A 15,075-nucleotide genomic window follows, 5' to 3' on the forward strand; every position below is an offset into this window, starting at 1 on the left:
TGGTTATGTTTGCCCTAGTTTCTGTGCACAAAGAAGAGGGTCAAGACCCTAAAAAAGAGGACTTCTAGTTCTGATCTGTCTCTGTGATAGGGCCGCATTCCTCAGGAGTATTGCACAGTGATTTGTTGTAGGTAGACCGAACCTAAGGAGGGTCGAAACCAGCATTTAGTGTAAACAGAAGTGTGAGGTTTGGACAGAAGTTAAGGTTGTCATGAAGTGAAGTAAAGAGGGCAGAATCGTTGGAGAATAAGTGTTGAAGGTGATGTGTATGCGTCTGTAGTTGAATGTGTGAAAGGACAGCAGTGTTTAGGGCTGCATCGATTGTTGAGTTCAAGGGTGAATTCAATGAGGGTTGCAAACCTGTTTTGTGTGCCCTATGTTCAGTGAATTGATGTGACATCTTCACAATGAGAGGGCTGCTGGATGAAGACCTTATGTGCAGTGATAATTGGTGTGACAAGTCATTGCAAGAAGGCAGTCGGACAAGTCCTGTGTTCAGTGAGTTCAAGAGGTAAGTCATTGATGTGAGGGCTGTTAGTAGAATGCCCTAAGTACACTGATTCGCGAGAAGTTGAGTCAAGGTTATGAGGGTTGTTTGTTGATGCCCTATGTACAGTATTTGATGTGTCAAATCACTATTGTGAGGGCTGTACATGTGTGCCCTAGATTCAGTCATCTCTGGAGCAGCAACGAGACAGTGAGAGGGCAGCTTGTGAAGGCCCTAAGTACAGCAACCTTTGGAACAGTTGAGGTGTTATTGGAGGGCAGACATGGTTGGCCTACGTTTAGTGATTCTTGGAGCAGCATTGATCATAAATAGAAGGCAGGCTGAAGAGCTGATCTTGCAAGCAAATCCAAAGTTGCAGAGGACCTTCCAAGCAGCAGTGGCAGAGGTGTTGAAGCAGCAGTACTCTCTGCAAGTATAGGTGGCAAGACTGGCCACATGTTCAAGGCAAGTGGACTGAAAGGGTTGTGGTAAGCGCTTCATCAATAAGTAAATCAAGTGTGTCTTGTTCAAGGGTAGATTGATTGCCATACATTGTTGACATCAATCCCTAGTTTTCCTTGTATCAGGGCTACTTGTAAGTTGTAAGGGCCATGATCCCTAGTATAGGAGCCCTATGTTTGCTGTATTAAAGTTGTAATACAAGCAAGTTTTGGGTTGCAAAATTCTTGTGTACGTCATTGATTCACAGCTGTACATTTTCTGCTGTGCAAAGTGCTTTTGTTGTGGCATTTTAGTGTGTTTGTGATCTTGTTTTAAACATAGACCTGATTCTGAATTGCCAAAGAAAAAATCAAATATGCTCCAATTATGGATAAATTTGGCTTTTCACAATACAATATTTGTGAAGCTACAATACTAAAATATGAATAAATATATTACCTGAGGGAACCTAGACAACCCCAGTAGCCTACTCCATGATTCACTTTCCAATGCATTCCTATAACGTAAAACATATCAGGGAAAAAAATCATGATGATAAAATGCATCTAGTAGATAGACATTTAGAAGATGGTAAAATGTTCAATATTCACCAACTTACATTGGGGGTTTACAAAACCCAAAGTGATCAATGATGACAGTTGTTGTAGGAAATTGTGTGCATAACTGTTCAATATCCGCGAGATGTGGTAACAGACCCTGCCATTAATAGAGCCACACATAGTTCTCGTATATTAAATCCATCCAAAACTTGAGTTTTAAGTAAATTCGTATTAATATTTGAAAATTAAAACATTTTCTATATGAAATATAACCAAAAATATTTAAAAGAAAAAGCATTTGATGAAAAAACCCAAAATCTAGACATCCAAGCTCTGGCTAATGGAATAGAAAATAGAAATATGTGAATAACCAAGAATGTCAACAAATACGTCTACAATTCTCTGGACAACCACCAACAAAAATGAAATGTTTTCTACTTGCTAAACCTATGATGTCAAGTATAACAGCTCTAGGCTCACAGAAGTGTAGTCCGGTGGCAAGCAGTGAGTTGGTTGGGCTTGTATTAATGCAGAGACCCAAGTTCAATACCCACCTACTCACCCCCCCCCCTCGCCCAAACCAACATAGTGGTTGTGGATAAGGGTAAGTGCAAACCTTAACTGATTTTGACAGCATAGATATGCCCCTCATAGGGTTGAATCTCAGCCAAATGGATTCTATAAGACGTATTCCCCAAAAATAAAAAGTATAAAGGATCAAAATAATAAGTTCAACAATAACACAAAGTGCAAGACCTAAATAAATGATCAATCATCTACCTATGACTAGATTTCAAAGATTAGAGACATGGACTTTCACATGGCCATAATTAGGAATCCACATTAATGGATGAGGATGCTTCCTCGAGAAGAAAGTGATGCACCTTCAGCGCTAAAGGTAAACCAGATCATATGCGATGATTTAAGGAATGTAACAATCTCTAAAATTCTAAGCACGTTTTCCGAGTAAAATTTTCTCTTGCACTAAAAAATCCATTGATGGTAAGAAATCCTATCATCCTATACTTTTCATTTTTTTATTCACATTCCCAATAATTTATAATTACCTTCCTTTCTCTAAAAATATCTAACTAAAACTGTAACAAAAAATTGATGTACATTACTATAAGGACCATTGAGACAAGTGACAATGTATTCAAGTATGTATTTATAAATGAAAAATCAAGTGAGAAATCAATTAATCATCAAACAAAATATGTGCACATGTTAAGATTAGGTATGTTCTATGCTAGAGCAATTTATTTAAATTTTCACAGTTAGCAATCACATCAGCATTACGATAAACTGCAGATAGAACATAAATATAAAACACAGAAGACAAGCCAAGGCAAGAGGACACAAGATGTGGCGCGAGCCAGGGACAAACCCCACAATGTGTGGGGAAACCCTTTGATCAAATCTTCTTTTATCTTCAAAGTTCAGCAGAGAAAGAGAGAGAGAGAGAGAGAGAGTACAATTACAACAGAAGTCAACACTTTGACTTGTCTAGATCTAAGCATAGATCATCTTCTATAACAATGAGATCAGTTGAAGACACTCTGCTTCAACTGATTCTCTAAGGTGACTCCTTCACCTATCATCGTGCTGCATCTCGTCCGTTTGCTGCACCTGACCGTGTAGCACCATCATGTTGTATCATCGAGCTGCTCATGATCATTGTGCTGCCCACACATCATGTTGTCCATGACCTCATACATCATGCTACCCATGTGTTGTGCTGCTTCTTGATGCTGCCTATTCATTATGTAGTGCTGCATCCAAGTATCACTGAGTTGTCCTCAACATCAAGCTGTCCATGATTATGCTGCCCATGCTCATGATCCTATCCATCATCATGCTGCTATACATATATATGATTAACATGATCCTTGTCACTGTTCTTTGAAACATGATGAGATTGCCATATGCCAAGGATCTCTGACCGTCATTGAAATCTATTTCATTATCAGAGTTATGCCACTTCTAACATAGTCTTCATTGAGCTGAGAGAATAGATCTATCATGCTGTTCATTGTGCTGCCACATGTGTGCCACCTTGTGTAACAGTGACACCTTCATATTGCGTAAGATATTCCTTTTGGCAGCTACAGGCCTCCCTTCTAACTGCGGCCAGATCTCTGACTTGCTGCGTATTTACCCTCATATATAAGGGCAATCTTAAACATGGACTACATTATGCGTATAAGCGTCCCTCATACCAGCGTATTGGAGTTTCTATGACCAGCGTATAATAGGTATCCTCTACATGTATATATATAACTTCTGCGATGTGTACAGGACTGTCCAGCGAATGTATATAACAATAACTGCAATGTATGACTATGCGTACTTTGTATGGTCCTGTGCGTACCCAGAATGGACTGCGTGATATATAACCTCTGCGTGTATATAACCTCTGCGTGATATATAACCTCTGCGTGTATATAACCTCTGCGTGATATATAACCTCTGCGATCCATACAGCAGTTGTTGTTCCATAATGTATGACCACGTCTTATATGATAGCGTTTATACTGAATATGAATATATACATGCGTCCATTATCTATTGCGTTGTACTGCGGTTATATTTGCGCTCCAATCTCTAGCTGCTGTCCAATAGCATTTGCGTTCCAATATCTCTCTGCATACAACGGCGTTCAATAGCTGCGGGTTCCATCTACCGTGGCTCCCTTCTACTGCGGTTTTATATATATATACCCAACACATAGATTTTGATCTCTGCCCTGTGTTTAGGGCATCACGTTAGCTATATGATTTGCGTGTAAGTATTTTCGTAAGCATCGTATCTGCGTTATACATATAGCCGCATATATATCCCTTGAATGGTGTGCGTATAGGTTTCCATGCTGTGCCCTTTCAGCGTATATATATATCTTTATGAATTAGGGTATTACGTTGACTGAGACTGCAGCTAAGGCATTCTTCATTAGTGTATCTCCTTCACCAAAAACCCAGACGTGGAGAGGAGATCACATGAAGAATGTGTGTGTTAATGACTCCAAATCCTCTCTTATTTATACTAAAGTGTAGATGATGAATAGACACGACGTTTGGGCTTCTAGAGCCTACATAAGAGCTGGTCGGCTTGATAATAATTACATAAACAAAATAAATTCATATCTCCATAAATACTTATCGGAATCGGATGATCTTTGGATCAATCCTACACCTCTCGACGAGAGGGATCCAATAAAAATATCAGCTGCCATAAATAAACCGACCCACATGGAGTTTGGCCCTAGTTGCCAATTTAACAGCACATCAAGGGAGTGCACTACTAATCATATGTGGATTGAGTATTGTTGCTGCACAAACTAGCAGGCCTTGTCACCACAGCCTATGTCCCCCTTTCTTTACTGACTTTCACCAATGGCAAGACTCCTGATATGATGGAATTCACCAACAATGATATGATCAAATGACAAATTATGATGTGATTTCCAAGGCCCATTCAAAGGAGAAGCTCAAATACAGGCTCAATGATTTAAGAGAAGCAAAAAGGCTCTCCAAGAAAGACCAATGAGGAGACCTAAATCTAGGGCTTGTGATATTCGATGACAATAAGAAGACCTAAGGTCTAGGCTCTAAAGATGATAGGGACCTTTCAAGAAGCTTTGTAAGACAGTTATATTCCTTTACATAAGCTCTCACTATTCTTGAAAAGGACTGAGGATGGGACCACACGAGACCGAGGTTTATGTATAATCTTAGAAGACTCTTCAAAGCACACTCTAGGTCTAGGTGGGATGAAAGAGAGGGTTTCAATAATTTATTCCACCGAATACTATGTGCCAAAACCTTCAAGAAAACCAACACACCTAAAAATTCAAGATGAGTTTCAACGTTGGAGCTAGGGCTTGAGATATCTCAGGAATGAACCGTGGGAATTGCATGAAACCGTGAGGATCACTAGAGGAGACACCAGCGCAGTAACTTATCAAGTGGATGTGAAAAAATCCTCCCCTAATGAATTTCGCAGAAAGCCCTAGCTAAGTTGTTTAGATTTGGAGGCCGAAAAAATTGGAGAAAAAGATAAAGGAAGAAGGGGTGATTGTTCACAAAATTTACTCGAATTAGTGCCTTGTCCTTGGGCTATGGACTCTATGTGATTCGAAATTTGGCCGAAATTGTATTTAAGGAGGCTAGAAAATGATGCCCTAGCAAGCACTTCTAACATTTACCCACCCAAGATTTATGGATTTTTATGGAAAGAAAACAAGTTCAACTCCACTAGGAACATTCATTTACTTGTTAACAATGAGTAACATGCACAAATTTCCAATTTAACAATCCTTTACAATGATATTCAATAATTAGGGCAAAAAAAGAAAGAGTTAGATATAACATTTCCACACATTAGACATTTTTCATGCAAAAATCTTCCACAAGATTACTTACAAGACAACGAGAAATATCCAAATCCAAGATCAAGAAGATGGCTCCAAGAGAGAACGAAAATTTCAGTTCCAAAGATATCGAAATGCATTAAGAGATCTCCAATAGATAACCAAGAGAAAAAGGGTGAAATTCTCTTCAAGAGAGAGCTAATCCAAGTAGTGATGATCATCCAATACAAAATGAGGCCTCCCTTATTTATATGAGGCTCCTCAAATTCGATTTAGCTTAATCTAGAATAATATTTTAATGTACAAAATAACACATCTTTGGTGACAAGCCCACCAAATAGCTCATGAAGTGAAAGATAATCCATCCAAAGCTAGTCGAAATGATAAAATAATGGTAAGAGGGTTGTTGGAAGGCATGAATGAGTCCTCAAAGTGCCATGATGAAGAGGAGGGCTCCATAAATGATGATCAAGGGGGTTGACCCTTGATTTCCAAGAAAAACCAATGTGGAAAAAGTCGAAGTCGGGATTAATTCGGCAAGGGTCCAAAAGTTGAAAAACTCGGCAAAGTCGGGAGTTTTTCGAAAAAGTCGGCAAAATTAAAAAAACACAAAATTATTCATTTTTTTTAATTTTTTTTAACATCTAGAGTATCCACAACATCAAATAAATGCATTTCCACATAAACATGTAAAGAAATCTAATATATAATATGTGTATGAAGTCTAGTGCTACATCACATATCAAAATAGTGAATCAACTTCTCAACTCTCAAGAGTCAAAATATCAACAAAAAATATAATAAATGTACATCATGAGTCATCTAAAAGTCATCAAGTAATCATTAATCAGCCACTGAGATCCTCTTCCCCTTTTACGGGAATAGGGAATGGCTTTGCCTTTTCCTCTAGAGGAAGAAGACCCTGCCCCTGGGGATACAAAATGAAATGGACTCAATCGTCCTCTAGAAGTCGATGGAAGAGGTGGCCTCTGTGCTATGTTGTCGCTGCTGCTGCCCACCCTAGATGGTGTCACGTCCTCCTCAGCATCCTCATCCAGCTCTGCTACTGCCTCCTGACCCTGATGTTGCTCCGCCTCCTCCTCCTCTATCTCTGGCTCTCCCTCCTCTGCAATTGCTACATCCTCTAGATCCACACCTAACCAATCAGGGATCGTGTCCAAGATCGGCCTCTCAGTCTCGACTCTCCATGCAGCGGTGGTATCAATATTGTCCAATGAGATGGCTTCCACATCAGTAGGTTTCTAAAGCTGTCTCACCCACAATCGAAGATTGTAGTAGACGTAAACCATGTCATTGAGGCGTTGGGACTCCAATCTATATTAGGGTCATAGATTGTAAATTAGTACTTAGAAAATTTAAATATTAAAATTAATCAAACGAATTCAAAAAATTTAATTTGAAATCTTTTTAGTTTTTACCTGTTGCGCTTTTTGGAGTGTATTTTGTCAAATACACTCCAGTTGCGCTCACACCCAGAGGAACTGCATGTTTGGCTGAGCACTCGAATGGCAAGCTTTTGGAGATGGGGTACTCTGGCACCATAGCTTGTCCACCAAGCATCTACAAGTTAAAAGAAAAATGAGAAACATAAAAAAAAATTGAAATTCTAAACTTGAAAGTTTGAAACAAACTGAAGCTTACCTGGCATTTTGGTCGTCCTATTCTTAATAGCCATGTTAAAACCAAATGTGCAACCTCACATCCTATAGACCTCCATTTCTTTAGAAATCTCCTCACGTTCTTGCTCAGATGACACCATCCTCTCGACACAAGTGAAGAATCCGTCCATCACCTCGGCATCAAATCTGAAACCACAAGCATAAGAAAATGCATGGTTGAGGTAGACACCTACAGCATGAATGGGGCGATGGAGGGTAGTGTTCCATCGCTGATCAATCACTCTCCATATGATCTATTGTTTCTCTAACCCCTCTGCATAATAAGCACGGATGGCTTCTTTGGCCCTATCCATGGCCTCATACAAGTAGCCCATTGCGGGCTTCTCTCCATCAACCAACCGAAGAACCTTTACCAAAGGTTCTGAAATGGCACACACCTCCTCTACTCCTGCCCAAAAGCTCTGATCATATGAAACTAGTCTGCATATGCCCTCTCCCTCCGGTTTGCGGCTAATAGATAAAGAACGCCAATCCGCTGAGAGAAACATGCTCTTCACCTCCCACATAGAATTCAACAGAGACTGAAGAGGTGGCAAATCGTGTAATGGCAGGCCGCACCAACTCTTTGTTGTTGGTGAATTTTCTCATCAAGCTAAGCACAGATGAATGATTATAAATAAATTTTGTTATGCTCTTGGATGATTCAACAATATCCCTCACAGTAGGAATTTTACCTATATCCTCCAACATCAAGTCAATGCAAGGAGCAGCACAAGGTGTCCAAAACAAGTTAGGATACCTCTCCATAAGCATCTTGCCAGCTGCAACATAATTTGCAGCGTTGTCCGTTATGACTTGGACAACATTGCTTGGGCCTACTTCTTGAATGAAGAGGTCCAACAACTCACATAATAAACGTGCATCTTTAATGTGTGCAGATGCATCAACAGATTTCATAAACATTGTCCCCTTGGGACAACTAACCAAGAAGTTAAGAAGGGTCCTACCCTTCTGGTCAGTCCAACCATCTGACATGACTGTGCATCCAGTGTGCTCCCATGATGCCCTAAACTCTGCCAATCTAGCAGTGCACTCAGTGTTTTCATCTTGAAGAAGAGGCCCTCTCAACTCTGCAAAGGTGGGGGCTTTGTACCCCGGGCCAACGACAGCAACAGCATCAAACATAGGCTGGTAGAATGGGTTTGTCTTGGCAATGTTGAAGGGAACATCACTCCATAGAAGACACCTACTGACCAACTTGTCAGCTTCTGCCTTTTCCTTTTTTTTCATTGATGATTTGATCCCAGGTTGTGAACTAACTGTTGTTCTAGGAACAAAAAAAGATGAGATAGAAGGATGAGTACCCATGGGTGAGGAAGGTGATGATGCTGTAGAAGCACTGCCACTCTCAATTCCCCCCACTCTTGAGCCCCCTACAAGTTGGTTTTTTAGTGCTGCCCTGGTGTTTTTTCCTTCCTCTTTATCCATCAATGATTGAATGGCCCATCGGATGATTTCTGGAGTTGGTTTTTTGCGAAGTTCAATATTTTGGCCCGGAATTTGCCCCAAATGGAATTTTAATCTGTTGATGCCTCCTGACATATGCTTGCCACACAACTTGCAAGTCAAATACATGCTATTGACCGCCCCAGTTTCGGGTATAACATCAGGCTCACCAAACTCCCACATAGAATCCAAAATCCTCGGCATTTTGTTTTAAACTTTGAGCTGGAATTTAAAGTTTAAACCTGGGCACAAAAAAAATTGGAACAAATTCAAATCAGCAAAATATAATTAGTAATTTGTATTGCAATTTGCACTCAGAATTTAGAAACAAATTAGTAAATTTAAAATTTAAATTACAAATTTACAGTAATTTTAATTTTAAATTTTTTAGATTTTTAGACCCACCGAACAGTGAACACTTAAGCCATATATATTTATTATTATATGTTAACACTATGGGCTCAATTTCTGAGCTAGCATTCTTCAAGTGGGACTGATATCCTTCACCAAAAGGGGACTGATATGCTAGAGTCTGCATTGTTGAGTTAACACCAGGTTCCTAATAACTTCTGTGTACTGTAACTCTTGTTATCAAGCTGAATGAAGGACTGTGTGTTTTCATTATTTGACTGATATAAATAACTTAACAGCTATACTGTTTTGGGCCTTCCACTGATTGTCCATTGTTGACGTAGTCAATTTATGCAGTGTTCACTGTTCATTGAAATTTGATATGTCTTGGACTCTTGAGTGAGAAGTAGAACGTTGACTGTGCTTTGAAAGAGACAAATTACTTATGCAGTGGAGAGTTGTTAAGTTCCATCTTTATGCATTGTAATATCTGTTCTGAGTTATTAGATTGGCTGATTATAATCAGATTGTTCTTTCACAGTGGGAGATTGGATTGTAAACAATATATTTCTGAGTTAATAACTTAATATAACTATATATGCATTTCTGGGTTGAGCTTATTGGCATAACTTTTATTCTGTGTATGTATCTCTTTGAGAAAATAAACAAAAACATATGTATCTCTTTTAGCAAACAAACAAAAACATACCTACAGCCTACCTCACTCAAACTGTTCGATGAAAGTTCTCTGGAGTCTGAGACAGATTACACAAAACTTTGGAAAATTTATTGGGTATTTAATATATCTCCAGGAGGGTATCACCGTATCTTACAATGGTCATAAGTTGTTAAAACTTAACAGTGAACGCTGAGCGGCTGAACAGTTATATAATATACATAAATATACATAACAGTTATATATATTTTGTCGATTTGTTATTTGGATAATGGGCACAGTGATCGCTGAGTGGCTGAACAGTTATATAATATACATAAATATACATAACAGTTATATATATTTTGTCGATTTGTTATTTGGATAATGGGCCATGGCTTTCCGCTGCCCGCTATTAATCATAATGTATTAATAATTTAATACGTAACTTTTAAGTTTTAACAGCATATAGTCTGAGGCTCTGAGCATACCTTGAGGCTTGCGGGTGCTCCTCTTGAGTCTTGACTCTTAATGCAATGGCAACGTTGCAACTTGCAAATGCACACCGAAAACTTGAAAGTTGAAACCCTCGATTCTCCACAGCGGAACAAGCCAAAACACAGTGAAAAATTAAAATGAACGATTTCCGGCTTTTTATGCCCGCGGACATAAAAATTTTAATGCTAGCCGATTTTTTCAATCGACTCTCGATTAAATCGGGATTAATTCAATTATATCGCGATTTTTTCGTTTTTTAAAAAATCGTCAAAAAGTCGACCGATATAATCGTTTAGCCCAAAAAATCGCATTTTTAGGAATAAATCCCGATTTTTTCGGGACTTTTTCCACACTAAGAAAAACATCATTTGGTGCTCCCAAGTGGCTATGGGGCACAAGCAATGGCCTCATGGGTCTCTAAGTGGCTCAATAACAAGTCGATGGTCCATCAATGGGGCTAGAAGATGAGACATGCCCTCCCATGTCTCTTTGGGTGAGACAAAACCTCCTTTGGGCCCTATATCAACTGTCAAGTGTCGGGTGCAAATGTGTTGCCAATTAGGCAATGTGGTCCAAGTGCATCGTCATCTCTATATGGATGGGGCACGAACAAGTAATGTGGTGGTTTGGAAGAAGCCCATGGTCTAGAAATCAATGCTCTGTAAGGGTAGAGGCCCTTGGCTCTCAATGCTCACCCTACAAATTCCATTATGACCCTCTGGAGGGCTTGGACCCCATTAGGGAGACCAAGTCCAAGATGAAGACCCACCTGCAATCTTGTATAAGATCCAATGCATCTCCTCAACTTTCAATAAATTAATCATTAGTGCTATTAAGTAAATAAGCTTGCTAATCAAGGGTAGAAGTGGACACTTCATAGTGGCATGCCCTTCCAAATGGGCTTTAAAATGTACAGGTGTTACCTTGCTCGACGAGAGGTTAATGAAGGACCCTATTAGGTGGTTTCAACCTCTAAGGGGGTGACAGGTCCATGGTACATCCATCAAATGGCAAGTGTCATGTGAAATAATGATGGAATGGAGTGGGGGCAAGAGGGAAAGCTCCAAGCCACATGCCATGGTACAAGGGTAGCTATAAAGAGGGAAGTACACACCTTGGGTGTATGAATGTAGGAGGGAGCAATCGTGGTACATAAGTTACCGTGGCTTTTTTTTTTCCACCCTTCTTCATATGCCTTTTGCCTTTTATTGATTTTTCTTCATTTTACTGCTCGGGGTTCCAAGGGATGAGAGCATGATGTGTATGATGTAGCAGTGATTACCCCCTTAAGATTGGGCAGTTCATCGCCCACCAAGGGTTGGGACAATCATGAGTTCCTTAATGATGCAAGGGGCACTCATAAGGGCCCTAGGAACCAAGGTGACGGCCATAATGATAAGGAGTAGCGATCATGTTTGGTTGTTGCCCATGCGCTAAATTTTTATGTCCCAGACATCTTTTGCATTTTGTGGTACATTTCCTATTGTAAGCGGTCAAATTATGTTTTTATCTTTCTGTCTAGTTGCATCAAACTAAGGCATCGTTCCAGGGCTGACCGAAGTGTGGGTAATGGGGAAGGGGACGTTAACACCTTGTGGACCTAGATGGGAAAAATGTGAAAAGGGCTCGTAATGAGCGAAGGGTAGTGAGGTATATGGTGTCAGGAAGCGGGACCACGCAACAAAAATCAAGGTTTCCCATGTAGTGCCTGTTGAAGAATAAAGGGCAATTAGATGTAGTGTGATTCTTCTTGACTTGATAACAATTTGTGAAGTCTTTATACTTTTCTTGTTAGCTTAATCTTCTTCTTCTTCTTAGTAATGCATGTGTTTGTACTTCATCAAAATGCTATTGTAATGTTCCTGAATAGAAATACAAGTGATAAAAATAAAATAATTTCTGCAGCAAAATATAAAAACGAAATACACATTAAACACCCATTGAAATGGTGCAAATAAGGAATTGTTGAGCCATTTTATTACTTCTTTGAGGGAAAAATAAAATGGATAACAGAATGGTGCTCCTGGGCTTGTCTCAATGGACAAGCATGATCAAACCCAAGTGAGAAATGGCTAAACTAATGATTGCTCCAACCGCTGTACCAATCTGCATTGCGCTGCCCCAGAAAACTGCCTTTTCTGTTAAGTTCAAATGGTTGGAAAGTCCACTTCCTGTGCTCAGAAAATTATAAGCTTTTAACCCTGGACTCCTTGGCCTAAACCAAGAAAAACCCATGAAGGAGTTTAGCTAGTTTAGACTTCTGAAATTCGACCCCCAAGGAGCCCAACTTCATCTACAACTGCAAAACTCAGCCTGCTGGACACTATTGAAGTTTTTAAGTTTACTTAGTTAGAAACCCTCATGCACTTTATCTAATTTATTCCTACCTACTTGTTATTTTTCTTAACAAGTTATTTACAATGTAAATACTAAAAATAAACACTAGTGCATGCTCAACATATTACAGATCAGCAACTAAAAGAAACAGAAACAAACACACCATATGACACCATTATTTTTGGACTAATGTCCCTGGAAAAACCCAATGTGGGAAAACCAGTGCAGCTATCTGAGGGTTTTCTTATTAAGCAATATTAGAGTACAATCTGGGTGCCGAAACTAGCCTACCCAACAGAGAATTTCCTTAGCAATAATACCTCTCAATTTCTGACAAATCTACTGGTTGAAACCCCAGATAATCCTTATGGCAGCTACTCCGCACCAATCTGCCCTAGAAACCCCATCATTTGCCCAATCTGGACTGCGGCAACCTCTCCTAGCCCAGCACTGGGTCTGCGTCAGCCCCAAGAGGCCCTATGTCAGCTCTCTGACCCTTTGCGTCAGCTACGCTGGCCTCTCTAGTGCGCTACACAGCACTTAGCTACCTCTGCGTGGCCCTGCATGAATACTGGTTGCTCCTGCGTCACTCTCTCTGGCTGCTCTGCTGCTCTCCCAGCACTATCTCTGCCTCTTTGTCTCTATGTACTCAATGTCCCTTAGCTGCTCTCCGATCACTGATTTTATCTCTCTTAGCAAACCCCTCTCTAGAGAATAGAATGACTGATCACTTTGATGTGTTCTCCAAGTGACCCTCAAGCCTCCTCTTATACTTTTCATGTTGACATCTCAACGGTCGAGATTAAGTCCATAATCAACGGCTAAGATTAGATCTGGCTTGATCCATGTCTTTTGGACCATTCTAACACAGATTCATATTAATACACATTAATATTTTATTTTCCTTACGTTTAGACTTAGGGACTCCACTAAAAATATTAATTATTTTAATATCTCCTGATCTGTTTAGAATCTGCCTAAACCCTTTCTGGGTATTGGAGATCTCATGTGCCCCAACCTCTCCACCAAATTTCGTGGCTAGAGCACATCCGATGCTACTCCAAATCAACATTCCCTCTTAGCAAGGACTATGCTCTAGCAATGCTCCTCACTGAGTATTACTCTGATCATCCGGCAAAGGTACCTGCACTGATGCTAGGTCTTCCTGCCCAACATCCTCTGCACTGTTGTATCCTATACTGTCACTGCCACTACTGGTTCTGCCACTGCCACTGCTGCATCTATACGACAATCCCTCTGCATCCGTGTTGCTGCTGGTCCTTTCTCCCAGCACTGCATCTGCACTGCACCTCCTCTCATCATGTTGCATCGTGCTGCCCACTGCTACACTGCAACTCAGTTACTGAGAAGTAAGTAATTGATCTCCCAATCTGACCTCCCTGTTGGGCTAGAGACACCCACTAATGTTGAAGCTCCCTTTGCCACTGACAAATGCTCCCTCTCTGACCTCTGCGCTGCTGCAACAACTCCCTACATCTCGCACCATTGCACACCTCTCTGTGTCATCCTGCACTGGTGCAACACTCCTGTAGCTCTCGCACTACTGCAGCTTGCTAGCCTCGCGTTGTCTCAGGACTCCTGCATTGTAGCTCTCTCTGCCGCTTCATCTGCATCCGTATCTACCCACATTAGCCAATCCTGCTACTCCTCGTCAAGGCTCCCGTAGCAAGGTCTAATCCAACAGGCTTGGTACCTCAAGGATCCTGCCCCTCATCGCCTGTAGTCCTCCTGACTACAGCTAGATGTCTCCCCACTTTCGCTCAAGTGGCGCATGTGCACTCATGGCACAGTCATCGTCTGTCAAAACTTCCTTCTCTGCCCGTGCTGGCGCTGCCTTAGTCTCGGAAGACTCTCCCTTACTCTTCTTCCTCAGACACTAGGTCACATAATGACCCAACTCCCCACAGTGGAAGCACTTGATCTTAGAGAGATCTTTCTTCTTCCGCTTCTCCTGCTTTCCCTCAAATGCTAGGGCTACATCTTTCTCCTCCTGCTTGACTTTGATCCCTTTGTTACTGCTACCCGTCTTCCATTGTTATCTGATCTCTTCCTGGCGAAGAGCTGCCCACATCTCGTCCCAATGTGGAAGTGTCCCTCTGCCCAATGTACTCTGGACAAATACTTCCCAGTCTTCTGAGACAGCATTCAGGGTTGTCCCCACCATAAGCTCTTGATCCGGTGTTGCCCCTATAGCAGTCAACTGGTCTCAA

General features: G+C 40.7%; 1 protein-coding gene across 2 annotated transcripts in view; it reads right to left on the reverse strand.

Moving 5' to 3' along the window:
• LOC149202551 (catalytic/ hydrolase) overlaps positions 1 to 15,075 on the reverse strand; it is a 392,521-nt gene that overhangs the window by 140,034 nt on the left and 237,412 nt on the right. For both annotated transcript variants that reach the window (XM_089403182.1, XM_089403183.1), the window contains exons 8-9: positions 1,548 to 1,645; positions 1,388 to 1,445 (exon numbers count right to left, since the gene is read on the reverse strand). In XM_089403182.1, the coding sequence (XP_089259308.1) occupies positions 1,388 to 1,445; positions 1,548 to 1,645 (156 nt within the window). The remainder of the gene's footprint in view (positions 1 to 1,387; positions 1,446 to 1,547; positions 1,646 to 15,075) is intronic.

This window comes from Pinus tabuliformis, chromosome 2_1 (assembly GCF_031772625.1).
Source record: "Pinus tabuliformis cultivar Carrire ecotype Pingquan chromosome 2_1, CPIR1, whole genome shotgun sequence".
In the NCBI taxonomy this organism is placed as follows: Eukaryota; Viridiplantae; Streptophyta; class Pinopsida; order Pinales; family Pinaceae; genus Pinus; species Pinus tabuliformis.